Source organism: Cupressus sempervirens, chromosome 7 (genome assembly GCF_028749045.1).
Source record: "Cupressus sempervirens isolate cs-2001-9-10 chromosome 7, ASM2874904v1, whole genome shotgun sequence".
NCBI lineage: Eukaryota > Viridiplantae > Streptophyta > Pinopsida > Cupressales > Cupressaceae > Cupressus > Cupressus sempervirens.
Genome location: NC_143124.1, coordinates 152,837,648 through 152,865,474, shown reverse-complemented (window position 1 = coordinate 152,865,474; position 27,827 = coordinate 152,837,648). Strand labels below are relative to the sequence as shown.

General features: G+C 36.7%; 1 protein-coding gene across 2 annotated transcripts; it reads right to left on the bottom strand.

Annotated features, from left to right (window-relative positions):
* Positions 1–1,271: 1,271 nt before the first annotated feature.
* LOC149545973 (Rrp15p protein) lies at positions 1,272–27,827 on the bottom strand. Of its 2 annotated transcripts, none has more exons than XM_089790917.1 (9): positions 27,079–27,827; positions 24,772–24,873; positions 19,595–19,676; positions 19,452–19,471; positions 19,190–19,250; positions 17,960–18,069; positions 2,255–2,365; positions 1,891–2,005; positions 1,272–1,730 (listed from the first exon to the last, which is right to left on the bottom strand). In XM_089790917.1, the coding sequence occupies exons 1-8, from the start codon at positions 27,493–27,495 to the stop codon at positions 1,937–1,939; spliced, it is 972 nt and encodes a 323-aa protein (XP_089647043.1). In that variant the 5' UTR covers positions 27,496–27,827; the 3' UTR covers positions 1,272–1,730; positions 1,891–1,936. The 2 variants fall into 2 exon arrangements, with proteins under 2 accessions (XP_089647043.1, XP_089647045.1); XM_089790919.1 differs by having other exon boundaries at positions 2,255–2,362; positions 27,079–27,690.

Sequence of the window (27,827 nt, the reverse complement as noted above, 5' to 3'; positions counted from 1 at the left end):
AGGAGAGTTTTATTTGGTATGCGAGGATGATGTATGAGCTATATGATGCTATGTGCGATCCTTGATGTTGGATCAGAGAAGATACAAGCTACAGCAAGACTGATCAGACATTGTGATTTCATGTATAGTTTATCTTGTTGTGATACTCACTTCGTATTTGGTTAGTGAGTCGAGTAGGTGGATATGACCCTCACTCTCAAGCAACTGTACTCCTTTTTTGTTCTCAACTCCAAACAGGATTACCTCTAACAAGGTGTTGTCTTCTAACAAGGATCAATATCCTAATGCTATATAATGACTCCTAACAAGGTGAGATTCCCTAACAAAGATACTTTCAAATTAATGCATCATCTTGTGGGTTCAAGCCCTATCAGGGTTTTCCCTTGGTTTGGGTTTCCTCAAGAACAAATTAGGGTCTTATCAGTTCTTTTTTAATGTATGTTTTATTTTTATGCATTGTAGTTTCCTAATAAAGTGTTGAATTGGTTTACAGCATACTTGTAACTATACAAACTTGTTCCAACTGATAGAACTTCCCCAAACCACCAACACTGATCAGTGCCCAAAAGTTAATCAACTTTAGAAGTTACTTGACAATTTTTGTGCAACTATTGTATGTTTTGACTTATGAGTAACCTACTGACTGTTAATGGTTACTTTGTATGCGTTTAAACCAAATATGGCTTAATATGCCAAATTCCACCCATGGTCTTGCAATTTTGACCATTTTACCCAATTTGACAACTTTGAGCAAATGACAACTTTTTAGGTCTTATTAATGACCCTACTATCCTACTAAGTGGCTCTTATTAAACTTACTAAATCATATTTGGTCCTCAAAGATCTTGTTTGCATCCATAGTCCTCCAAGACACAAATTTCTCATATTTGACCTCTTGGAGACCCTTGGAGTAATAGGGTGCTCCTGCACAAGTTTTCCACTATATATCTGGTGTTTATTGTGTCGGTGTACATGTGTTTTTAATGAGTATCTTTTGATGATGTATTGTAATGCTTTAACTGAAAGATTTTAAGTAGCCATGGATGTATGTTAATTGTTTACCAACAGTTGGAAAAGTGAATGTGCAGGAATAATTAATTTGTCCCCCTCTTAGTTATTTGGCCTGTTCAACACTCCTATCTTTGTTTGCCTCTCAATATCTATTTCTCTAAAACAGAGTGGTAACATAGTTTGACAAATCTTCAATAATAAAAAGTTCTTATGGACACTTTTCAATTACACTAAAATGAATTTTGGATAACCAACCAAAAGGAAAAAATATCAAAAATTTTGCATTAATGGACGATAAGTGAAAATTACAATAGACTTGAATTCCGGATATTTGAATCAGAAAATGATTCATATGAAGACAACTTAACCCAAATTGAACCACTAAGGTTGGTAAAATCTAAAATAACACGCTGGGTTAGTTCCAGTTTAAATCCACTCCATACAGCTAGTAAAAATAATCGAGATCCCAAAAGGATCTGTTAACATCCATGTTAGCACAAATGACTTTATTAGTGATCGTGTATTAAGATCAACTCTATCACCTGGGTAGGCATCATTCATTTCAGATTAGTGATTGAAAATTCCACTTCAAGCATTCTAAAAAAATGAGTGTTCTGCTACTCCGGATAGTTGTTCCTTGCACGCATCATAGAAATTGTTCAGAGATACCAGTAAGCCATGGTGTACATGATCAAATATTATTATTTCCTTGGCAATCTCTGCAAGTTGAAACTAATAAGCAAATTCCGATAAACCCAATGGAGCTAAAAACTGAGTATATAGATGACAATAGAAAGTCACATTGAATAAAATGCTACAATATAGTTCACTTTCTATCAATGTTATTATTTTGGAAAAAAAAATAGAAGCCACTGTCACCTGCATGTTGCCTCTTTTATGGCTATGCATATTATTTAATCCCAGTTTAGTCCTCATCAGAAGAATCATCACTATCACCACCCTGGATTTCTTCTACAATATCTGCAGCTGCATTCTGCATAAAGCAGTTGCCAAAAACACCAGGTTGGACTTTACAATGAATATTATTTCGGTTTAAACAAACCGTGTGTTTCTTGGTTCATAATCAACATACTCGGAGAACAAAACAATTTAAGATCTAAAATATCAATTTGTTACCTGGAACTGTAACAACAGATGCATTTCAATCAAGGATGACTATAAAAAGGAAAAGAGGCAGAAAAAAGCAACAGATGAGCTTATATGCCATAACAAGATTCCATACCGACATCTTATCCCAGTCCTTCAGTTTTGAGCTTGTGAGCATAAAGTCGTCACGCAAGGGAGCCCATCTGGGTTCTTTTGTGGTATTGTTTTGTTCATTCTTTGCTTCCTGCTAAAAATAAATGTAACTATAAAATTATGGCATTATTGCCTCTAGGAATTTGTCAAAAAATACACATTAGCAGATGATTGTCAAAAGATAGATCAAAACAAAAAGTAACATCTAGAAAAAGCATATATATAAATATGAAGAAAAGATGATATCCACATGGCAACTGTCTAGCAAAATTACAGAATGCAAACATTTACCAGTAACACAAAGAATATTAACATTAAAATTACTATAGAATTGTCTCAGTATCAAAAAACGGGATTTAACAATGATTATATTGTAGACAAAGTTTGGTGGAAAATACATGAAGTGATGAACAAGGGAATATGTATCTAAAAGCAATGACCATTACCAACTAAAATGTAAAGGAAAAAGGGGAACACAAAATTGCTTCAATTTCTTATGTATTACAGTCATGTTTCTATCCATGTGAATATTGAGCCTACAAAGATCCTGAATTAATGATGCCAGTATTTCCTCCAGATAAGAGCAGTCAAAGGGGTCTTCCGATTTCAGGATTCCAGTAAAAAATGACACTGGCATTTATCCATATTTGGCAGTTTGAAATTCAATGTAAATGATCCTTTATATCCATCAAATCATGCAAAAGTCTTGTCTGTTAAGGGCCATACCACTGCATTGAAATTACTGTCTATTCAAGTAAAGCTCAACGGTATTCATGTGAACCTTGTGATCTCACAGAAACATCAGCCTTATTTAGTCTATTTTCATTAGGCCCTCCACTTCACAATCAACTTTGCATACAGCAATTACTATGTTACTGGTGCGCAGATATTTTCAGCCAGGTTACAGGTCAGCTCAAACGCAGTTGGTGGTCTGGGTCCAGCCCATTGTGGATCTGGATGGATTTCAACCCCAGCCTTTCCACCCTTGCCAACCCCTGGCGAACCAGGATGAGTTTTGTCCCTAAAGGCACTAAAATGCCAAATTTAGCATGTGAAACTTTTTAATTTGCTCTTTAACGCAAAAAGCTAATTTCACTTAAATGATGATAATATTTCACTTACTAAACATTTTTTTCCCAATGGAGATCAGCTTTTAGGCTGAACCACTTTAGGTAAGGGCCAAGGTCTAAAGGGTATCCATTCTGCCAGATACACCCAGGGCTTGGTCCCAGCCTCGTTCCTTTAGATATCAAAGCCTTTCACTCAACAAGACTTGATCCCTAGGTGGTTCATTAAGAACCTTTCAACTTCACCGGTAACAAAGAGCTTATTCACTTTACTAAATGTTTTAAACTTATTTTCTTTTCTTTTTTGCAAAATTACTTTTAATTTTGATTTCAAATCGGTTGTTCAGAGCCGTTTGCCTCCAATATGACTATGCTATGAAAACTTGTGAAGGTTCATATGGCACTCTTTGGCATGGATATGGGCCTGAATTGGTCCATATGGAGCCAATCTAACACTATAAGGTCAATAAAGATTAAGCAGATGATCTCTGTGAAGTTTGGTGGAATTGTGTTATCTCCTCACTTTTACTAACCCCATATTGAGCATGATAAAAATGACTCAATAATTGAGAAAATGAAAATCCTCACAAATGCAGGACTGAGATCCTGAAAGAAAATTCTACACCAAATCATTGGAGTGATGGAACCAAGCGACCACTCCTTTACATCTTCTTGTCTTTGCTTTGAGTCCCAAATATTATAGTTCTCAACTCCTTTCCATCACCATAAAAGTTGCCACATGGAGACCCTAAATTTGCTTAAGGGTAGAAAGCAGTGCTTGAGTAGTGACCCCCAAGATAAGTTGGCTTTGTTTTCCTCGATGATAAAGTAGTTGATAAGGAGGAGATAATTTCCACAGCAAGTCAAATTGTCATATTGCTATCAGGATTTAACTGTGTGATTTTGAGTCAAACTCATTGACCCATGTTTCATGAGTAGTGATTCAACATGAATCCATCTCTCATGAGAATAAATGGAACACTTAGCACTCATTGGATCTAGGTGATGCTCACAGGGGTGAAGACAGTGGTACAGCATTGCCACAGTGTCTCAAGCTGATTCCTACCTTTTCATCAGTGTTTGGGTCCCCAGCGAACCTTAAAGCACAGGACATGGCACTTTCAGGCCATATGTTACACATAAGATTTATGAAGCCAAGTAGGATCCACTTTTCATCTCAAAAGGTGGAATTGCATACAGGCCATTTGATGCTCAACAGGTGGATAACCACAAATGCTTCTTGGCAGTTACGTCAAACATGCATATTGGCCGAGCCACTAGTGGAATGGTCAAGGATTGGCAAACATGCAGAGGAAGCTTCGGCATCAAGGGATCTTGGAGCTTCAATAACAGATCACAGATGATGAAGAGATCTTTCAGTTCCCATCTCTAAAAGATCAGTCCTCACTGCATCAGCATAGATGAATCAGATTTCTTCTGGAAGGATCTGCTTAATTGAATGCAAAAGTCTGAATTGAAGCATGTACTGGAGCTTCCAGTTGTAGGCATAACAGGGCTAAATCAAACAGAGATAGATTGTAACACAGTGTTTGTAAATGGATGGAGCCTTGCAGTTGGTATGACACAGAGTAGTGTACTTTATCTATTCTGTAGTGACCTGCATCGCATGTAAATCTTCTGCAATTAATAAAATATTGTTTTTCTCATTTCAGATGCTTTTATTGTGCAGTCTGGGCAGCTATTAACCAGATGTTCATTTGACCCACTCACAGATTGCACTAGGAGATACATAGAAAACCATGGAAGATCTTAACTGCGCCAAATATTGCAACATTGTAGGTACCTGTAGCCAATTCTCATGTTAACATTATGTTGAGAATAAACCTCCTGAATGGCTAATATCCAGGAATCTGCTATAAATTGCATAAACTTGCAAGGAATATTTCGTAAATATGGCTTTGAACTTAACTGAAAGCTTAAAATAAAGAGAACTTATAATGGCAGATATTAAACCACTTCCCCAGTGATTAAGGAAATATGTCACATAACAAATTAGCAACAAAAATGGGATATTCTGCTCCAACACAGCAGACTTTTGCACTTGCGCATTCTCTTTTTTATGTACCTAATTTTTCAAGAGTAGACGTATCAGGTAAATTGATGCAAGCGTCAAACAATATTTTGAGCACACAATGTTATACATTAGCTTCCTCTGGAAGCCCCTAAAATTATGAATTGCAGCATGCTGTTCATGGTTGACAAGCTCAATCTGAAAGCTTTTATTGTAAGATGGGATTCTTTAACAAAATTCCTCCCATTCTGAAATCAAATGGATGCTTAGGATAGAGGTACCTCCGTCTTGTACACAAGGCCATGTACCTTAAAGAGTACCTCTTGGAACTTACAAGCCTATTTCTTTCATACATTAGTGGAATGTACGACTGTCACAGGCTTGAATGGGTACAGGTACAAATCTGATTCTGGTAGGCCTCAGGCATGCCTAGGTTGCATCCTGAGTGCTCAGGGTATGTCCCAGGTATGTCTAAGATGAACCAAAAAAAGAAAAACCCACACAAACAAGAGCAATGCCTTTTACATTAAGAACTTTTTTTCATCATGTTTGGCTTTGTTATTTAATTGCAACTTTCGTGTTCTTCACTACCTTCAATTTTTCTTTACATTAACACTAGCATTATGGTGTATCATAGACCCCAATTTCTATAAAGACCGTATTTGACTTGGCACAAACCCAAAAAAACTGCTTTCATGCCCTTGAATTTCCAACTACCCTCATCTGATTCCCCATGAACTCTCAAGGCTTTTGAAAATCAGGGTTTTGCCACCTAAACTATGTCATTCAGTTTTAGTCAAATATCACATATATTAATTCATTAATTTCAACTAATTTTATTTTACACAATATTTATTTTAAATAATCTAGTTTAATTTTAAAACGGAAGTGTACATAATTTTTTAAAATTTTGAATTAAGGCAAATTGAATTGCAATTTTTTTCCCATTTTTTTTGTCTTTGTTAAATCAGGCTCTCTCTCTCTCTCTCTCTCACACACACACACACACACACACAAAACTCTCCTTCCTATTTGCACCTATTTACACCTGAATGTTTGTCCTTGATATCTAGTAAATATCTAGATAAGTTATGAGGTTTTGTCCAATAACTTGATATGAGAAATAAGGGTTTCCATGCTTTAGTCTATTGATTTTCTTGGAGGGATTTCATCTTTAAGTCTATTCATCCTCTGTCTATAATAATTACTTGCACAGTCGCACAATATTCATTCCCCCTCAATATGATCTCCAAAATGATATGATCTCCGTTTATACCCAATCGTTAAAGGTGTCACCAGCCTTTGTACCAGTGATTCCCTTGAAATCATTTATAATGATCCCTTTCTGAGATAAGATTAAATAATAAATAATCATAAAATTAAAATATAAAAATAAATAAGAAAATATGATCTGATATAATTACAAGTTACTTATAATTTATGAAAAGTAGAGAGATATCCAATGACAAGTCTTGACACCCTCAACATAAGCTATATAAGGGAGGAGAGTTCATTTGCAAGATGATATGGAGGAAGGAAGAAAGAAGGGGGCATAAAAACTAAAGAAGGAATAATGGAAAAAGAAAGGTATAGGAAGGAAATAAGTTTGTGTGACTCTTGAAAGATTAGTAATCTCCCATCATGAAGATAAATATAGGAGAGAGTCATTTGTTGAAGGCATGTAGAAAGGATCATCACAAGGAAGGTAACCATAGCAAGTTCTGATTTGAAACATAAGACAGTTCTGATCTGCAAAAAGGTAGCAAGGGAATTAAGAGAGGATTAATAGAGGGAGGAGTGAGAAGATAATGAAAGGGTGGTTATTTTGATTAAGTGAAAACAGGTTTTGAAGGGGCCCTCAAACTCTATACAGTAAAGAACTAGAGATAGAAACCTTTAAAGCCAACAAACAAAAACAGGCATGGCATAAGACAAAAGCCAGTCAGACAAAAAGACAGCACGACAAAAAGGGCCAAGCCACCGAAAAAACCACCAACCCGAACACAACAAGACATAGAAGAACAGAACCAGGCACAGCTACCCCAGGCACTTCAGCAGTTTCGTCGCCTCAAGCTCCATCTTTTCCATCTCCCCCACAACTTTCTTTAGCTCTTTGACCTCGTTAGTAGGAATGGAGTCCTTTTTCTTTCTATTTGCTCTGGTTATTCTGCTAGGACCAGCTTGAGAGTCTTTAGGAGAGTCCTTATCATCTACAACATGAATAATGGCCATGTCCATATTGGGATTCTCTAGCTTACGAAGGAGGATCTTAATGTGATCATTTGAAGCCTTCAGGATCTTGCAGCTTTGATCAGCAATGTTTTTCAAAGGAACATCAATGCTAGAGACCTTATCTTCCAATGCCAAGACTCTGTTCTCCAGCCCTTTAAAATCAGCAGAGTCCTTCCCCTTCCTGATCATATCAGCATTGTCCTCCACATTCATGTTGACCTCATCCACCATATCCCCACATATAGCAGCAATCTCCTGAATGTCCACTTTGCTTTCCAGCGCCCTGAGCTTAAGATGAATGTCCTTGAACTCATGGAAAGACCATTTTATGGCTCTGTAGGAATCCAGCACCCCATTCCTGTCAGTAAGGAGAACATCAAGCCCACGTTCTCTGCTGGCATCACTGGGAATGAGCATAGAGGCATCAATCATTTGGTCCAAATTCACATCACTCTTCTCCTTAGCACTGACAACTATATTGATCTTCAGCTTCTCCATATCCATGGGTTTCCAGTTCTCAAGATCCTTAGCCTGGGGCATGTTAACAATAGGGGTATCATCTTGGATAGGAATGGAGTTATTAGCATCAAGAACATTGTAGGGAGGATGCAAAACATCCCTAGCAGATTTTTCCAAACTTTTAATGGCATCTTGAGTGTGGGATTTCTTCTTTTTCCTTCTCTACATCCTGGGCTCATCCCTGTCGGTATCCATAGCTGCATCATTCTCATTATAATCTTCATCGGAGGAGGCTTCCCCTTTAGGATTCTTCTGCTTCTTCCCCGCAGACTTATTTGTTTAGGGGTCTTCTTAGGGGTGTTCCCTTTGCCTTTTTTCTTGGTGCCCTTCCCCTCATCTTCCTCCAACTCTGAATCACTACTAACATTTATGTCAGAAAAATTCTCATCATCAAAAGATTCAGTGTCTTCCGTCTCCTCCCCAGACTTTGGATTGCATTGAATAGACAGTCCAACAGAATTTGCCTTAAGGTACTCGTAAATGAGGACTGTCAGACCGTCAGGCACAAGAGGGATAGTAACTTCCTGAGATCAAATACCATTAATACTAGTATTCAGAAAAAGTAATAAGGTATGGAGACTTTCATGTTGTGCCTGAAGTGATTCAAAGGCATAAAGTGATATGTGCAGATTCTAGAAAAACGACCATCCTGAGTGACCTAGTACATAATAGCCCCTGAGAACAATCCTCCAGATCTTCTTAATTGAGCTCAGGGAGTAATAAGTTTTTCTCATTTTGACCAGCGGTTCTCTCTCATCCTCATCCTTAGGGAAGGAATTGACAGCATTATCAGAATATCTTCTATCCCTATAAAAAAATTCCCAACAACCAGAATACCCGTAACTTGGGATATCGTATCCTCATTTATAGTAAGTTTCATTCCTTGAAATACCAAAGAGACCTCATCCCAAATTTTATAGAAAATTTAGTGACCGCGGGATTACCTCCATGTAGCCACTCCATAAATGGGGTGAGACCACCAGCTTCAAGAATCTCCCAGACCCTTTTTCTTTTTCTCCACTTCTCACAAGAAACGGGCTCTTTGTGTCTCCTTTGCTCAATCATGTTGACATTAGTGCACCTCCAATACTTTGAGCAGCTAACAAGCAAAGCACTAATTTTATAGAGCACACAGAAAAACTAGTGGCAGAGCATACAATAAACAGCCAGGGTATGGTGAATAAAGCCAAATTAAATCAAAAATACCGACAAAACATGCGACTGAAAGCGGCAATTATTACCACAACTGTCACAAAGTCCGATTACTTGCCTTGTAATCATAAAAACTCCACTTTGGAGTACTAACTCATTCATTTTGTCATACTCCTTCCTTACCATTTATCTTATCATAATTAATACGAGATAAGACCTCAGTCGATAAATCCGCCTCCTCTTGCCATCTCATGTGCTGAATAGACCTGACTGCCACATTGGCCAATCACTCAGCAACTGTATTCGATTTGAGAAATGTAATATTTTTCCATAGAATAGAGTATTTCCCTAGCTTTTAAAATTATATTGGGAATTGTCCAAAAGGGCTTAGACAATCCATTCAAGCATCTAACAATGTTATTTGAGTCTCCTTCAAGCCAAATCTTTGTGACTCCCATCTACTTAGCCAATTTGATAGCTTGAAAGGTCATCATTACTTCTGCATAGTGATTAGTCTATTTTCCCAAGGGGAGCGCCATAGTAACAATGCATTGGCCAAAATGGTTCCTTAACACTCCCCCACATCCACCCAACTCAGGATTGCCCTTAGCTGCCACAATAATGAAAGGTGATTGTTAATGTTTAATTGCTGCAGGAGACACCATTTACCTGCGATGGTTGTGCAGACTCATTGTTGATGATCCTAATGTTCTCACTATATCTCAAAATTCATACATTGCGGTGGACTGTGATTTCTTTCCTTGGTTAATCACTTGTTTCTCGGTATTATTATATGTTTTGTATCTCAGCAGTTGTTTCAGTTTTTCTATTGTGTTTGCCTACTCTTTCTATGATCATAGTGTGGACTTGAAGATCAAATAAAATGGCGACCTATGTTTACTATACAGGTTAAACGGATACTATCACATTAAGATATTAGAATGTAACACAAAACAGAGACTTCATTCATATATGCAATATGCAACTCCAAATACAATGATTACAATCATAATGATCCAATAGTCCATTGGACGATGTACATATACTTTCCCGAAGGGGTGACTCAACTGTCACGCGCCCTTTCGAATACCAATTCTACCAGTCGACTGTGATACTTTTAACCGACAACATCATCCCCCCAAAAAGTAAAGACGTCTCCGAACGACAAAATCAAAAACTAAAAACATAATTCAACTACTAATTACATCAAGATTTAGACAACTAGGAAAAGAATTGCGTCCCTGGTGTAGTAGATGTCTATGCTCTAAGCTCGTCCAACTCCGCTCGTAGCTCACGCACTTGCCAGGTCTGTAACTTTAAATCTGCTTCAGCCTCCATCTGAATCTCCAAGGTTGTTTGTATCATCTCAGCAATCTCTCCAAGTTTTGTCTCCTTCGCTACTGCCACCTATTGTAGCTGACTCTACCGAGCCAAAACTGTTGTCCTCTTGGATTCCCAGGTTGCTCTCTCTGACTCCTGAGTTGCCTTCTTTGTAGCTAGTTCTGCCTTCATCACTACTACCCTGGTAGTCGACTCCTCTCAAGCCGTCTCTGCCGCTACCTAGTCTACCTGGCTCCTCCGAAGGGCATAATAAGCATCCTTGTATATCTAGACTATCCCCTAAGTCTGAGCCTCTATACGGCTCTCCCCAAATGACTCTCTCGTATTGGCCCAATCCTCGCGCATCTCTGAAGTCTCGACCCTGGGCCACCCACATTCCTCAAAGCAGACTAAAAGCCAATTGGGCACCCTACTCTCATGAGGGATATGATGTGCTCCAACTCCTTTACCATTGAATCCAAGGCCTGTGTCTGTGTAGAGGTCATCACTCAACAAGCCCGAGTCACCATATCAACAATAAATGCCTCCACACCCTCTCTCATCGATGCATCTAGCCCCACTATAGGCTACTGGGTGCCCATAGTTGTCTTCACTACCTCTACCATCCGCTCAGCAATGTTCTCCGTGGAGAAGTGTGGTATCCCATCGATCTGCATTGAGTGACTCTCCACCTGTGTCTGTGTGCCTACAAGATCTCCCTCTAGGGCTACTTCCCATATAGGTGTGAGGATGCCTGTCACTCGTGGTGCTGGTGTGCGGTTAAACCTCGTACTCAAGTATGTGGTCAACCTCTAAGATTTACTGTCTCTGCTTGGCTCCTCTACTAGTGTTGCTAACAATGTTGCATCCATCGTAACCACCACATCCGAGCCCACTACGTCCAAGTGAACACTAGGTGTTCTCAAACCCTCACTCGTTTCCATTTCCATCACTCCCTCCTGAGTGTCTATCTCATCAATGGGTATAAGTATCTCAGCCCCTACCTCTGGTGGCAAAGTCTCTCGGACAACCCCTTCAGCTAACTCCATCGCTACCTCCGGTATAGCTGTATCTAGTACTGCGGTATCAACTGAAGGCTCGGCACCCCCTGAAGGTGCTAATGTTGTTGGACGGTCTGATAGCTAGGGTGTTGGTCGTGCTGTTGGTCTCGCTACTACAGTGACCGAAGTCATGACTACAAGCTACCTAAACTGCCCGAAACCAAGAATGTGCACACCCACAAGAACTAAGTGCGGGTGAGAGGTAGCTATAAGGGACCTCGGAAATAGTAGTGGTGGTGCTATGATAACTTCGACTTCCTCATCATCCTATTCGTCCTCGATTTCCTCCTCTGAGTCCTCTGTGTCCTCGGAGGATGTGTCTTGTCTCCCACTGTCTGTGTTCTCGTGCTCAGAGCTCTCCACTTCCTATCACATCCTCTTCTGACCAATGGCCTTCTACCCTCTGGGAGTATCAAGATGTTTCCATTGCATGATCGGAGGCTCTCCTAGTTCTATTGGACCTAGCTTGGTCTCCAACCTATCATCTAAATTTCCAAGGTTGTTTACATCAATAATAGTTTTTACTGACAACAAACCAGCTTCTTACCTCAACCGTCATCTCCCAGACTTAATGTGCATGCATTATCAATAAATGTTGTCAGCTGAAGTCATTAATCCATGTGGCGTAGACCCGTTATGCCCAGCAGTCACAATGATAAAACAAAATCTTCCAGCTTACAAACAGATGATACATGTAGACCTGTTATGCCCAAGTTATCGAAAAGTAAATGATACGAAGCCAAGGATGAGATTCAGTTTGTGATCAAGGATGAAGAAGATCTCCAAGACATCAAGACATGAAAGAAAACATCAAACATCCAAGGTGGCAGTTGGTCAATCATATAGAAGATGGACACCCAAATCAGAAGCCTCTAAAGGCTAATCCTTTGAATTTCACTCAGACAAGGAAAGTTGAAATGGTCCCCGATCTTCATCAAAGACAACATTACGTTCTACAACGTTTTGTTGAGGGGTGTATGGTGTGGTTAACTGATGTTTGACACCATGTGTATCACAAAAAGTGGAGAAAACATTAGAACAAAACTCCAACCCATTATTAGACCTAAGAATTATAATATAACAACTAGACTGTTTCTCTACTAAGGCCTTAAATTTCTAAAATATAGTAAACATATCTAGTTTCTATCTAAGAAAGTACACACATTTTACAAAAGAAGCTATAAACAAAAAGGAAGAAATGCCTGCACCTAGTATCAGAAGAAGTATTCATTGAACCACATATATCAGCATAGACCAACTATATTACCTCTGAGGCTTGTCAGGAGTTACCATCCTTGAGTAGTGTCATGTGTTGCTTCCCATCTTGACAAGCTCCACAAACTTGTTGATTTTGAGTTTGAATTTCAGGTGGGCCATATACTAAATCTTCTCGAACAAGCTGAGCAAGATAGTGAATGTTCAAGTGAACCATATCGTTGATGCCAAAGAATGCTAATAGAAACTGATTTTGTTGTGAAGGCATGCTCAAGAGAATCACTAGTACCTACAAATTTGTATTGACCATGATCCTCAATGCCAACATCTATAGTAGTGTGTGTCGCATGATCAACAATCCAACACTTGTGCACTAAATACCAAATCAAGCTGAGGAGAATGTTTTGTGACTCTCTGAAAGTATATTTAGTTCCATGCTAGGAACGTAGTATACAATGAGGAATATGAGATTCCTCCCACCAAACTGTATCTGAACGTTGCCCTTGCCAACAATCGTAGACTCTTCACCTCCTCTAAATATGAATGAAGTAGTATAAGGAGAATTCTATAAATCAATTGAGTATGTGAGTTGAATGACAAGAAGCACCAAAATCTATGTACCAAGCTGATGATTTCACATGAACTGCAGGTCTTTTAGCCATGAAGGCATAAAAGGCGACTCTTTTTGCTTTTTGTGCTCAACAACATGGGCTTTAGTTTGAGCCCCTCCCTACTTTCATTGTCGAAAGTCAAATGATTGTGACAATCCTTAATCACATGGCCAGATTTATGACAATAGTTATATTGAACCTTCTTCTTCGAACCATCTTAAGATTAATGGGGGAACTTCTGTTGAAATTATTGAACTTTGCATTTATCCTTGTGAATGGATTTCGCTACAAAGACTTGCTTTGGGAAGGACGAAGTGGCACTGCTACCAAACTATTGTTTCCAAAAATCCTACAATAGAAGTTCAGTCCACAATTCTAGAAATTTCAGATCAACATTAGTCGAAGTAATGTTGAGAGTTTCGATAAAGTGCTCATAAGATTTAGGTAGACTCTTCAGGGTGATGACTACCATATCTTCTTTCTCCATTTTCTGACCAATGGCTTCAAGTTGATCTTGGATGTCCTTAATCTTCATGAGATGGTCCTGCAAGTCCTTTAGATACTTCTAGATGTCTGATGCTGACTTGCCAAAAGGAATTTGAGGCAACTGATCATCTGTGATGGAGAGCTTGACAAGCTTGAGGGCTTCTCGATTTAGGCCATCAAACATGTCCTGGTCTGATTTGGTTGTGTTGGGACAAATTCCTATTCCTAAAACAAGATCATCAAGGTGGCAATAATCAAAGGTTGTCAATATGTGGTGCTTCCAGGTGTCATATTTTTTGTCGTTACAACTCTGATTGCCTTCCAACATTAAGTTGGTCAATGACGTCATCTTGTACATTTTCCAATGCACAGAAAATGAAAACAAAGAAGAGGCAATGCAGAAAACAGAGGCAGATGCAGGTAACCTCAAAATATAATGAAGTATGACTGGCATGGATTTGCAGAAATAACTCCGGCTGACACAAAAAAATGTCGAAGACCCAAAAGTGGACTGAAAAAACCCAACAAAACATCTGTAAGCAGATTTTGAAACCCGTCAAAAAACTGAGTTTTAGAAGAAACAGTAACCCGCTACAAAAAATTTCAAAAAAAGGCAGAATACCAAAAAGAATCCAAATATCTTAAGGAAATTGTGTGAGAATAGTAGCAGACCATGATGAAGGCCAAAAAGCACAAGGAAGTGGCCATTCTTGACAGGAATCAACCAACAATAACCTATGTTTTGCATAAATGGTCGTCAGACTCGTGAGCCAAAAACAATTGCAGATATCCGTTGTGGGTTTGAAGAAAACATTCCCTAATGTCACACATCAACCCAAAACGAGCCAGCAGCAATAAAGAAAATGCCAAATAATGAGCCTAGTCACGTCATTTTCTTTTCCAGCAAATAGGTTTTTTTTCCAAAGACACGGCCCAAAAATTCAAAGAAATGAGCCCAGATTGTGCAGGAGAATGTGTAAATATGTTTGCAAAGAAAAAACGGACACAATGACTTCATAAAATTCGCAGGAAGATGCTACGAGCAGAGGGAAAAGGAACTCAAAAAAACAAAAAAAGATTCTCACAGGAGGATTACAAAATCTTCAGAAAACTTAACATATTGCTCTGATACCATATTACTCAGAATTAATTGGTAAAATATTTGTTTTATTAACAAATGATCAGAAGGATCATTAAAAAGGGTTTACAACAATACAACATTAGCAAGTTTCTAATAAGAAACTGAAGAAGATCGAAGAAATGACCTTATATACATATTTTACATAATATACAATGATGATCATTAAATAGTAATAAAATAATATTCTAATACATACAATGTTAAAATCAACTCCTACATTTTGTAATCTACTTTTGTTGTCTTTCAAAGAAAGTTTCTACTCAATGGAGTTTTAGCTATCTATTGAATTTCAGACCATGCTAAGCAGATTATGTACTCAAATAAATAATCCCAACTGCAAAGTAAAACTTCAACCAAAATAGCACACAGATTCAATGAAAGTGCAAACATATGCTACTGAAAATATGAACAATCAAATAAAAAACTGTATGCTTATCAAACTGAAATGAATTACATTGCACTCAAATTGCTCCCACTCTATTTAATGCCCCTTCTTGGGAATCTTATTAAATATACAATTTGTCTGAATTTTTTCTCCATTATGACAATATACAAATTAATACCAAGCAATTCAGACAGTAAATAATAGCAACTTCCATATATATTTTAACAAAAGAGAGGGATTTGCTATAAACAAAAATAAGGTGGGAAGGATTTGAGCATGCCAGCAGGAAATGAGAAAATCCTTCAGGGCACAAATGATAAGTAGGGCTCAAATTGATCAAGTTCAGGGGAATATTTGAGCATTTGAGCTGGAAATGATTTGCTTCAAAGGTGGGTTCTACACATTTAGCTGGAAATGGCAAAGTTCGAGGGCACAAACACTCACCTAAGCTAGAAATGAAAGCTTTCTTTGGCGCAAGTTAGCAAGTAAGCTGGAAATGACCTTCAAAAACTTGCCATATTTTATTAAGCCATGGAAATGGTAAGCCAAAGGTGGGCAAATTGAAGAGGACAAGCTAGAAATGAAAAAAATGCTTGAACGGTTTCCTCACGAGAGCTGGAAATGACTTTGAGGTTAAGCTCATTTCAGAGGATAAGCTGATTCATTTAATTTTTGCCCTTTTGCCAAGGATTTTCACTTCTCCATACAAGAATTCCTTATAATATTAAGCATTTTCAGTTTTATCTTTTGGAATTCATCTTGCTTCCTCTAGGAAATTCAAGGTAATTAAGTGCAAAATTTACTCCACAAGTTGAAAATTTTCACAAGGACAAATTCACATTCAGTCCTTAGGTTTTCTAATTCTTAACTTGAATTTCCCTCTTTCAACCTTGGGCACAAACTCGTGATTTCAGTAGAAATCCGGAACATCTTGTTTGCTTGAAAGTTCCAAGGTTGCAAGCAGATGGGGGTACTTGGGTACTTTAGAGACAAGTACAGGTACGGGTACAATTATCTTTCCAAAATAGGAGATAAAGTTCTTTGGGCACACTTACATTTTATTTATAATTTAATATTTTAGAGAACATCTAAAATTATAATGACATTGAATTTTCAAAGCAAGCAGTGATTAAATTTACTGTCAAACAGTAACTTTGAAGATTAAATACACAAATTGAATGTCATACAATCATTGTATCAAAGTTTTAAACTGATTAGTTATTGCATATTGAAACAAGCTTGATAGAAAACAAGCTGATACGCAAACAAAAAAACTGAACCAAAAATCAGATATCTTAATCAAAGTCCTTAGCTATGATGCTGTATACTGAGTACCCAGTACTTAGGTACATGTACCAGTACCCAGTACACATCCCAAGGGTATGGGTGCAAGTACTCATGCAACATAGCTTGAAACCTAGGTTGCATGGGTACACGCACCCACACCCCTGGTACGCATACACACATACCCAAGTACAGGGAACACGTACCCCAAGTATGGGGCACTCAGTGGAGAGCATCATAGCTAAGGACCTTGATTAAGATTTCTGATTTTAATTTTTTTGGTTTCTGTTTGCATATCAGCTTCTTGTTTATCGAGCTTAATTCAATACATATTCAGTTTGAAACTTTGATATGATGCTGATTGACAGTAAACTTTATCACTGTTCAAGTCAGAAATTTATCGACTGAAATATGTCATTGTCATATAATTTATGATCTTCTTGTTCATGTTTAAAGTCTGCCTTCTCTGTTATGCATCTAGATATTTACCATATATTATTATTACAAACATATTGCAAATCTGAAACTAAAACAAATACATTACATTTGCAAACTTTATCACTTCTCTTGTTTTGAAAAACCATTGTCATGGCTCATAATTTCAGTTTTTCTATAAATATTAATTTATAATTAAAAAAAGTTTGACGTACCCAAGTACCCACGTCCCTTGTTTTGAAAAATAGTCATACCCATACCCGTACTGGTACCCGAAGTACCCAAGTACCCCCATCCCCGTGCAACCTTGCTTGAAACTCAGTTGAATTCTTTGCATTTTCAACTAAGGATTTGGATTTCCCATTTTCAATTAAGGATTTGGATCTCCTTGATACTGTTAATATAATACTTAACCTACACCATGTCATTGCCAAAATAATAAGAGTTCAGTGCAGCATTGCAGATAGACTCACAAAAATGAGTTCTCCAAAGCTACTCCATTTTCAGCTAGAAATAATATCATTAGTCACAATCAAAAACCATTGAAATTTGAAGTATGCAAACTTAAGGACATATTTCACAGAACTTAAAAACACAGATCTTTCAAATAGAATAACAGGAAGAAGAACAAAGCCTAGCATTTTGGAAATTACTAGCATAATCCAGAGCCAAAAAAACAATGAAATATTGTAAAAATAATTTCCAGCTTCTTTATTAGAAAATTTACTATCTTCAGACATATTCTTACCCCAATTAGCTTTGTAGGTGTCTTTGTGGAACTGAGTTGTCCAGGCTTTACAGAACTTGGTGCACCACGTAACTCAGAGAGGAATGCTGCTTTGCTTTCCTTTGTAGCAGCTATTAAAACAGTAGCTCATAGTATAAGCATTAAGATTGAAATACTTATCCATGGCAATATACAGACAAGCTCAGAAATACATCAATAACTAAGATATATAACTATCTAAGAGAAAACTTAAAAGACAAATATTTAATTAGCATAAGGAGTCAACAAGATATCAGACAAAAGAGCAAACTAAAACAGTGAATCAACCATTCATAATTATATGGATTTATGCATAACCTAAGTCACTGTATTCAAGTGCTGAATATCATTAGAAATGGCTAGTGTTTCATTCCATGCCATGGCAGAAATTCATTTGACAACTACCTACCAAACATATTGTCAATAAATGCATAAAACGTATCTGTAAATTTATAATTTGCATTACCATTCAAACAATCGATTAAAATAGTAGGTTAATGCTTAAGTTTCACTAACTAAATTAAGCAGAACTGAGACAACTTTTGGCTAAACAATTACACACAACAGTCATTTACTCAGCTTTATTTCGAAACTACTGCTTGTAATAAGATCTTCCGTCCAGTTGGGAACTTCAAAGCTTGATATTAAATAAAATGTTCCAAATACAATTTCACTGCCTTCGTGTATTTTCCTACTCAGTGTGGTACATGATGAAAGAACACACTTTCTTTAGTATATTCTTACTACCACATGTATGAAATCAAACTCAACTTCTGTTCACGCTTTAGAAAAGGAAAACAACTCTGAATTTACAAAGGGTAAAACTTGTATTTCCAACCCTATATGTTAAAAATATTGTAAATCCTGAAAGACCCAGAATAACCATCTTTAGATAAATGAATAATCCTCTAGAGTACAAGTTTAATTAGATGCAATTTTACAACATATCGATAAAAAACCATAGCAACACACTGATAGAAATAAGTCTCCCTTTTCTGTTTCTCACTATATAAAACAATAGTTTGATGCTTATGAAACATACGATTAGATAATTTAACATCAATAAGACTTCCTAAGATCCAAGTCAGAATTTAGAAGCAAGAAGCAATCAACAGAACCGTGTCATGAATTAATGAAGAGGGACATGCTGCAAGATCAGAAATCAATCGGCAGACATTTAACAATTTTTATGTCAAATTGACAAAATCATACCTTTTGCACCCTTGGATTTTGACACATCAAATGTGCTCTGCACACTATGTGCCTTGCTAACCTGTTACAAAACCCAGAAATATTCTCAATTTTTTTACACACAATCATCAAAAACGATCATCGTGATTTTAAAAAAACACAGTTCTGGAAAGCGAGCCTATAAAAAATTTTTAAAATATTAATAAAAATAAAAAGTGAAGGAGCCTCTTGAAATTACTTGGGTAGTACATATATATGCCTAACTAACAATAGAATCACTCACCGCATTAAATAACTTTACCACTGCGATTTGAAAATGCAGCAACAGTTGCATTGGGGAAAAAAGAAATAAAGATGTATCAGTATGGGGAAAACACAGATTAGAATCATCATGCTCTACTAAGCTCTCTAGAAATGAAAAATTACCTCCTTTCGTTGCTAATCTTATAAGGGATTTTTCCTTTCCATCCAAAAAGTTCTCTGGTTTCACATGCCCCTTCTCTCTGATCTGATACAATCCAACAAAACTAGACTTGTTCTTTACAACTTCTCAGATAATCATAGAAACAAGCTTCCAGTAAGTAAAGTGAGGTATTGCATGGCCTTAACAATTTTCAATAAGACCATATAATAAGACAGAGTGATGAGAAAGAAAATTCTACTATGAATCTTACTAAAACTAGACATTAGAAAAAAGAAAAACATGCCAGAGCCTTTTCCATTTCAATATATGAACTCTCATGACAAGAAACAAGAAACTAGCAATACTAATTAATGATAATTGTCTATCATTGATAAGTAACAAGTTCAACCGTCTCCAATCAAACACCTCCTTCAGTTATAGAAGACAAACCAACCAAGTTCACAGTTGTCCGCAAACTTGTATGGATAAGATCTTAGATTTAACCTCAGATACCGATTCATGCCAGTAGGGCCTGTCTTCCGCATCCGATGCGGACGGATGCGGGAAGCCTCCAGATGCCTGCGGGTGGCTTCCGGGCAGCACCCGCAGGGAATTCGGGAGCATCCAGACGCATCCACGGGAGTTAGGCGGGAAAACAATAAAATATAGTATATTTTAACTTAAACTTTCATAACAACATGTGACTAAAAGCATTTTTTAAAGTGTTTTTTCACAATAAAACCCTAAAACGACCCTAGAAGACAACATAGAAGCATTCACAAGAGTCATTTTAAAATTTTGTTTGCACCTACAGCCACTCCTTCATTGTGAAGCTAAGTTCAGCATTTTTGAAGAGGATCAATCAAAGAGGGAGAGATAGCTTTCTCAAAGAAGTTTAAACCATTCAAGGTAAGTGATCAATTCTTTTCTTGAGTATTTAGATGAATTTTTTTGAGTTTTTGATGATTTTTTTCAAGTTCTTGAAGATTTTTTTAAAGTTTTTTTTCAAATTTTTTTTTTTTGAAAGATATGTAGAAGCAACTTTGGGTATCTATTTTAGTAGTTTTTCTCACTTCTTTCCACTTGTATGCATGATCATTGATGTTCATAGTTGTTAGGAACTAATTAAAATTTATTTATTTTCTTATAAAAGAGGCCCATTGGACACCACATTTAAAATGGGGGCAAGAGACCGCGCTGAAGAAGCTATTGCACGTTGCCTCTATGCGAATGGGCTTTCTTTCAACTTGGTGAGATGACCATATTGGAAGGAAATGGTGGCAGCAATCAAAGAAACACCAGCTGACTACACAAGCCCGCGCTATGTTAGTGTGGCACGTGGTGCATCTAGCATAAGTGGAACCATGCTTGGTTCAAATAATCTTTCAGCAGTTGGAGATGACAATGAGAATGTGGATTTTCTTGCGAATCCCTATGATTCAAAGTCAGACTCTGATTGATTGAATCTTCAGACTTAATCATTTACCATGTTTTTAAATTTTATTTTGTTGGAATCTTGAACATGACCTATTTGAACTTATTGTTTAAGGGTCAAGACTAAACGCTAATGTTGGACAAGCACATATTGATATTGATATATGAATATCATATGAATTTTGAAATATCTTGAAATTTGTTTAAGGGTTCCAGTTAACTGTTAAGTATCATAGATTCATAGTCATATTATGATTTATCGAATGATTTGTTTTTGTGTATTTCTTGCATTTCTTTGCATATATATATATATACACGTTTCCTCTGACATCCGCATCCTTAAAAAAAAAAATCCCCACATCCCGTATCCGCTTCTGGAATCCGCTTTGGAATCCACACCCGAATCGGTAACTTAGGATTTAACTCATGGCATCCCTGTGCCAAATTGTTGCAAAATATGTGGTGACCAAGATTGTGAATGTGAAACTTGCATTGATAATCTACACAAATTCTGTAATGTCCCCTACTCCGGCTTAAGCTGCTGATAACCCTTCACCTGATCTACAAAGTTTTCTTGTAGGCTATTGAATGTTGGTGAAGGTAAAATAAGTTGAATAATTAAATTATGTTGTCAAAAAGGGTATCTTTGACCAATATTTTAAGACAACTCACATTAAATTGAAAATTCTATAAAGGAAGGGTTGCTGTCAAACTTTCAATGTTTTCCTTGATAATGAGCTATGTTCTTCTATTGTTTGCAACTTTGCCTTTATAGTGAGCTTTGTTATTCTATCTACCCAAAGGATTAAAAAGCTTTGGTAAAACCAACTTCATGGATGAAACCCCTCCTTACTGACTGTGTGGTTTCATGCAGGAATCCCTCTTGGATTGGAAGTTGCAGATTGAATTTCAGATTCAATGGATATTTGGTTGTGGTTTTTGGTTCTCAGTATTTTGAACTCACAGATATTTAATTGTGGTTTTTTGTACATTGATGTTCGGTGTGATTCATAAATTTCAAAAAAGAAGTAGTCGTGTAGTGTATGAGTCTAATTTTATTGGTAGAGATTTTGTGCTATGCAAAATGCAATATAAAGAGAATATGCCATTGAATGTTAAAAGTGGCTGATAGCTAATTTAGGAGTTGTACATCTTGTGGTAAGTGTTATACCCATCTACTAAGGAATGCTCATTTTTATTTAAAATGAAGCAGCAGTCTGGAAATGCAGTGCTACAGCCTGCTGGACAGCTAAATGATTATTAGTAATTAATATTTCAAGAAATTGAACATAAAATGATTACCAAGATATTTGATATTAAGCTAAAGAGTGTAAGATTTCTTAAATAAGGGTTAGCGGAGCTATATTCGTATAAAGCTTTCTTCAGTTTCCATAACTGATGTTCCTTTACTGCAACATGAAAAGTAAAACCCTAGTGTATGTACACTTCTTCCACCAAATAACCATTAAGGAGGGCACTTTTTATATCCGTTTAATGGACCTTCCACCCAAACTTTTTGTAATAGCCATGAAAAAACAAATGGTACTCATCTTTGTTGTAGAGACAAAGGTTCCTCATAGTCAATACGTTCTTTCTGTGAGAATCTTTTTGGGATCAACCATTCTTTGTACTTGTCAAGTGTACCATCAACTTTCTACTTGACTTTGAACACCTATTTCAGCCAATAGGTTTCTTCCTTAGTGGAACAAGGAACATTTGAAAGAAACCATATTTTCATATGATTCTTGTGATCAATTATCATGGCCTTTCTCACTCAAATTCACCTTTTGCTTCCTCAAACACGTGCCCTATAAATTTCCCAAATGTTAGCTATAAGAGAAAAGTTAATTGTGATCTTGCTCTTGCCTTTAGATGATCTACCCTCAACCATTTCATCATCCTAAACATCACAATCGACACAGTCCCACCTCTTGGGGCTCTTTTCATGCACCTATTCATCCAAATTAGAGCTGGCATCATGACTTTGGTTGCATGTTTGTATGTCATGGGGATGTTGATCCAAGTTATCCTCAAGAAAATATTCTAGCATTGTTACTTGCCTAGGAGATTTCACATGCTTGGAATGAGATCCCTCATTCACAATCATTTGAGTCTTCAGGTGGGACTAATGGAAGCTGGACACCTAAATCTTTAGCATTAATATGCTGATCAGTAGTACGCTTGATCTGTGAAGAAAGCTGACGGGGCCTAACTTCATCAATCACAACATCCTAGTTGAATATCAAGTGGTCAGTGTCAACATCAATCAGCCTGTAGGCTTTATGATTTTCGCTATACTCTATACGCATCAACTTCTCACTCTTCCAGTCCAACTTGGTTCTCTTTGCATCGACAAACCAGGCATATGCAGCAAAACCAAAGACCTTAAGATGACTCATTTTTGGTTTTCTACCAAGCAAAACTTTTTTTGTGGTCTTCTACTTCACTCCTGTGGTGAATACTGTTGAAAAGATAAATTGCACTATAAACTGCCTCTGAATAAAACTTCCTGGTAATACTCCTGTTCTCCAACACACATCATACCATAATTGTAATAGTATGGTTCCATTTCTGAAATACTCCATTGTACTGCGGAGTTCAGGTATTGTGTATTGAATGTTGATGCCATGTTTAGTGGAGAATTTAGTGAATTTATTTGAATAGAATTCATCTCCATATCATATCTAAGAGTTACAATGTCATATCTTGATTCTTTCTCTACAAAAAACAAAATATTTCGGTTTTTTTAAGTTAAATATGGCGGTGGGACACTAGTGCTCACTGCCGGTCCTCGACCAAAGAGAGAGCTTTATGTAGTTATGCCACACAGGGGCAGCCCATCAGACCCTGATCCAGGACTATCCATTTTCATGCGGCTTGACCTGTTTTCATCGGCTACTCTCCAAATCCTATGCCCCAAGCCATTATGGTTCAGGCGGCTTGGGGTTACTTGAACTTTGGAAACTTCTCGAGCACATTTAATTTTGACATCGAAAAAAGCACCCACATTTTCCTACTGAAATCATCAACAAACAAAAGAAAGCACCTGGCATCAATGATCAATGTTGTGCCTCAAATGTCTGCGACTCTGCATGAACCATCTGTACAACTCAAGGCTCTCCAAGCCTATCCATCTTAGAAAGGAGTTGTATGTTGGTTCCTTGTTAATGCTGCATCTGATGCAGCAAAAAAATTACAGCTTATAGTGTCCAGCACGGTTGTTGGTTGCAATAAGTGGTCGTTATATTGCTTTAAAATTCCCCTTTCTATTGGAAATAATGTTTGTTTTCAATCTGCCTGGTAAGGTTATTGAAACCGGCATTTGTTTGTAAAATAACTTATAAGTGATGTGAATTATGAAATATGAAACATTAGCAAGGAACTTGCCATTTACAGCTCACCCTCTGGCAGTAGAGAATTTCTCCTCTACTTACTAAATATTTATTATGAAATGAGAGATTCATTTAGAATAAAATAAAGAAAGCACAAAAATAAGTAATTTCAGAGGTGGTCAAGCACTGTTATGCTACTGTCATTTGAAATTTCCTGTACAAAACCTTCTTTATAGCTCTTCAAAAAAGTATCAAAGAATGTGAATGAATGGATTGTCGCTAACACCACTTTCCAAACACAAAAGAAAAGTGGTGCAAAACACCAGCAATGTGTTCAATTAATTTACCTTAGTAAAATACAGCTACTACTCTATCATTTGGAAATTGCTTCTCCAACAATTTGAAAACATGAAAACTAAAAACTGTATACTTACCAGGCGCTTCTCTTTCTTGGCCTCACTTTTGGCCTTCAATTCATTAGCCTCTTCATCAAGCTTCTTTGCAATAAGTTTCTTTTGCGCTGACAAAACAGGTCCCTGTAACACATTGAATGAAAACTCGTCAAAACATCTCACAATAAACCCAAACATGGATTTGAAATGAGCAAGTTCTCTTTCAATAGACAACTCACATGCATTCAAGAATCCACAAGTCATCAAAGAATGTGCTAAAGATATATTTAAATGGTAGGTTAAGTCTTCACATAATAATGCCCTATGTGGCTCAAGCATATGTCAATAAATGCTGCTATGGACTGCTTAAAAAGTAGATTGCTACAAAAATTGTAAGACAGCTATTGCATAGTCATGCAACTGCTATATGATTTTTCATTTTTCAAAAAAAGGGAGATCACACTTGTTAAACTGTTAACAAATAAACATGATAAAATCTTGGCTATACAAATTAGCTTGTAAGATAGACAATAACATAGCCTGGTAGAGAGGCAAGAGCCTACAACACAACGATAAATTATGAGCCTCTTATCTGGGAGATCTTGGGTTCAAATCTACTCGAGATTAATAAATAATAATATTAATATTAATTAACTGTGGCTATGGCCTCTTACCGATCAAAAAAAAACATAGTCTGGTAGAGATCTGTCTGTCAAGCTTGCCAGTCCTTTTCTACTAATTGTGGAAGCTGAAAGCCTTTTACCATGAGAGATAGGGGATACATGATCATGGATGAAAGCACAAATATGCGGCTCACATTTCAAAAAAATGGATTTAATGAGCTTAAAATACTAAATACCCTTAATGGTTCAGTTAAATAATTTTCATGCTACAAACAATTATCTTTTGAATGTCATGATCTTTTTTCCTGCCACCCAAGTAATTGTAATACTAATTTTTATCAACATGCAGTGTAAGATAGAATACATAACCCTTAAAATCATTATCTTATATAATTTTTATCCCACAAGCAATCATCATTTGACTGTAATAAATGTCTTACAGAAATTTTATTCACTATCCTTATGGTACAAAATCCACTGAAAATTTTATCATTATATATCGTAACCTTATTTCAAATCGGAAAATTCAGCAGATACACATAGGACACATAACCCTTAAAATCATTATCTTATATAATTTTTATCCCACAAGCAATTATCATTTGACTGTAATAAATGTCTTACAGAAATTTTATTCACCATCCTTATGGTACAAATCCAGTGAAAATTTTATCATTATATATCGTAACCTTATTTCAAATCGGAAAATTCAGCAGATACAACCTGGGGATTAAACCCATGGGTTTTAGTTTTATAAAGGATGGGTGCAATAACAAGTTTAAACACGACTATTATGCTTGCTTCTTAAAATGTATGTGACAGTTCTATTAACATGTGGTAGTTTCTGAAGCATGCAAGAACAAGGAGGTAATATCTCTAAAGCTAATGCTTCAACTTATATTTATCTTCGTCTTGTGATATTGCTATCAGGATTCAACTGTGTAGTTTTTCAGTCAAAATTCATTGACCCATCTGTCTTGAGAACAAGTACAAAGTCAATAGGTTCTTATAAACTACTACTCACAAAACGTGAGTCAATGAATTTGACTCAAAAACTACACAATTGAATCCTGATTGCAATATTACAATTTAACTTGCTATGGAAAATATCTCCTACTTTCTTCATCTTTTCAAATATCCAAAAAGCATGGGGCAGAGCATATTTTAAACCTAAGCCATTGGCTAATTGATCATTGTATTATCGAACAACTTTGATAGGAAACCTATTTGCATGCAGCCTTGATTTTTTACGCAAACTATCAGGCAAACATTAGAACAATTCTAGAGCTTCTTAAGAAATATAAAGCTCCAGTTCAGGCAAAACAAAAATATCAACAAATTCAAGAAATGAATAAATAAATCTAAATTCTCTGATAAATCTGAGACGGTATAAAGAGTTCCTGAAAAAATTAAGGAAAGAAAAAGGAGCACATTTCGTGAAGGACTATCATGTTGACTGGTCATAAACTGTGTCCCAACACGTTTGTAAACTGCATAGAGCTTGAAATTTGTGCAGAAGGCTTCAATCTTATTTATACATATTTATCAACAAAACTCAATTCTCAAATCTAATATGTTATCTTAAGATGTCTTGTTTTCAAATTTATAAACTGTAGAGGCTGGCAATACATAACCGTGATACTTCCTGTTAATAATTTACTTTTAAAAAATGTCTAATTTCGCTATAGAAAGGATAACAGAACAAATTCAACAAAATTTGAGCTACCAGTGTATCGTCTGGAACTTTCTTCTCCATAATTTTGGCAAACGCAGCACGGAAAGCATTCGAACCCTCAGCAAAGCGAATTCCCTTCTTCTCCTCATATCTGTTACTCCCGTCCTCATCTTCATCGTCTTCACTACTTCCTGCATAACCTTCCTCTTCCTCTTCTTCTTTATCTTCTGCAGGAGTTGTAGAAACCCCACTTGAGCTTCTAAAAACCACATCTTTCTCATCGTCGCTCGCATCCTCTTCTCCAAACAAATATCTATCCTTCTCACATTTTTCAGACAATTCTTCTGAGGCGTGTTTAGGGTTTAATGTTCGAGTTGAATCTGCAGTCGTCTTCTTTATTTTCTTTTTGTGTTTATGCTCTGCACTGCGCTTGCGTGGATTTGATATCGCCATCGCTTGTTCAGTCATGACTGCTTTGACGACAAAAACCCTAGCTAAACCCTTAACAAAAAAGCTTATTACCCAACTTCAACTGTACTATTTTGATGTATATGCTCTCGTATGACCGGCCAAGTTCGACCCTCTGATCTTGAGGCCTAAATTTTTTTAATTTTATTCAAATACCTTAAGCTTGGTTTTAAGACTAAAAAAGTTCTAATGACTGGTTTATTGTAATGACAAGAGCTGTATTACAGCTACTTCCCCCCATGTGGAAAAAAACTAGAGGACTTCTAAAGGTTAAAATTATGTTCAATAAGATTGTTTGTAAAATTATGTTCAATAAGATTGTTTGTATGTTT

Coding starts and splice junctions, on each gene's coding strand:
- LOC149545973 (XM_089790917.1), bottom strand. CDS start 27,495: ATGACTGAACAAGCGATGGCGATATCAAATCCACGCAAGCGCAGTGCA. Junction 24,874..27,078: donor AAGTTCCAGACGATACACTG/GTAGCTCAAATT, acceptor AATGTGTTACAG/GGACCTGTTTTGTCAGCGCA. Junction 2,006..2,254: donor AGGACTGGGATAAGATGTCG/GTATGGAATCTT, acceptor TGCTTTATGCAG/AATGCAGCTGCAGATATTGT.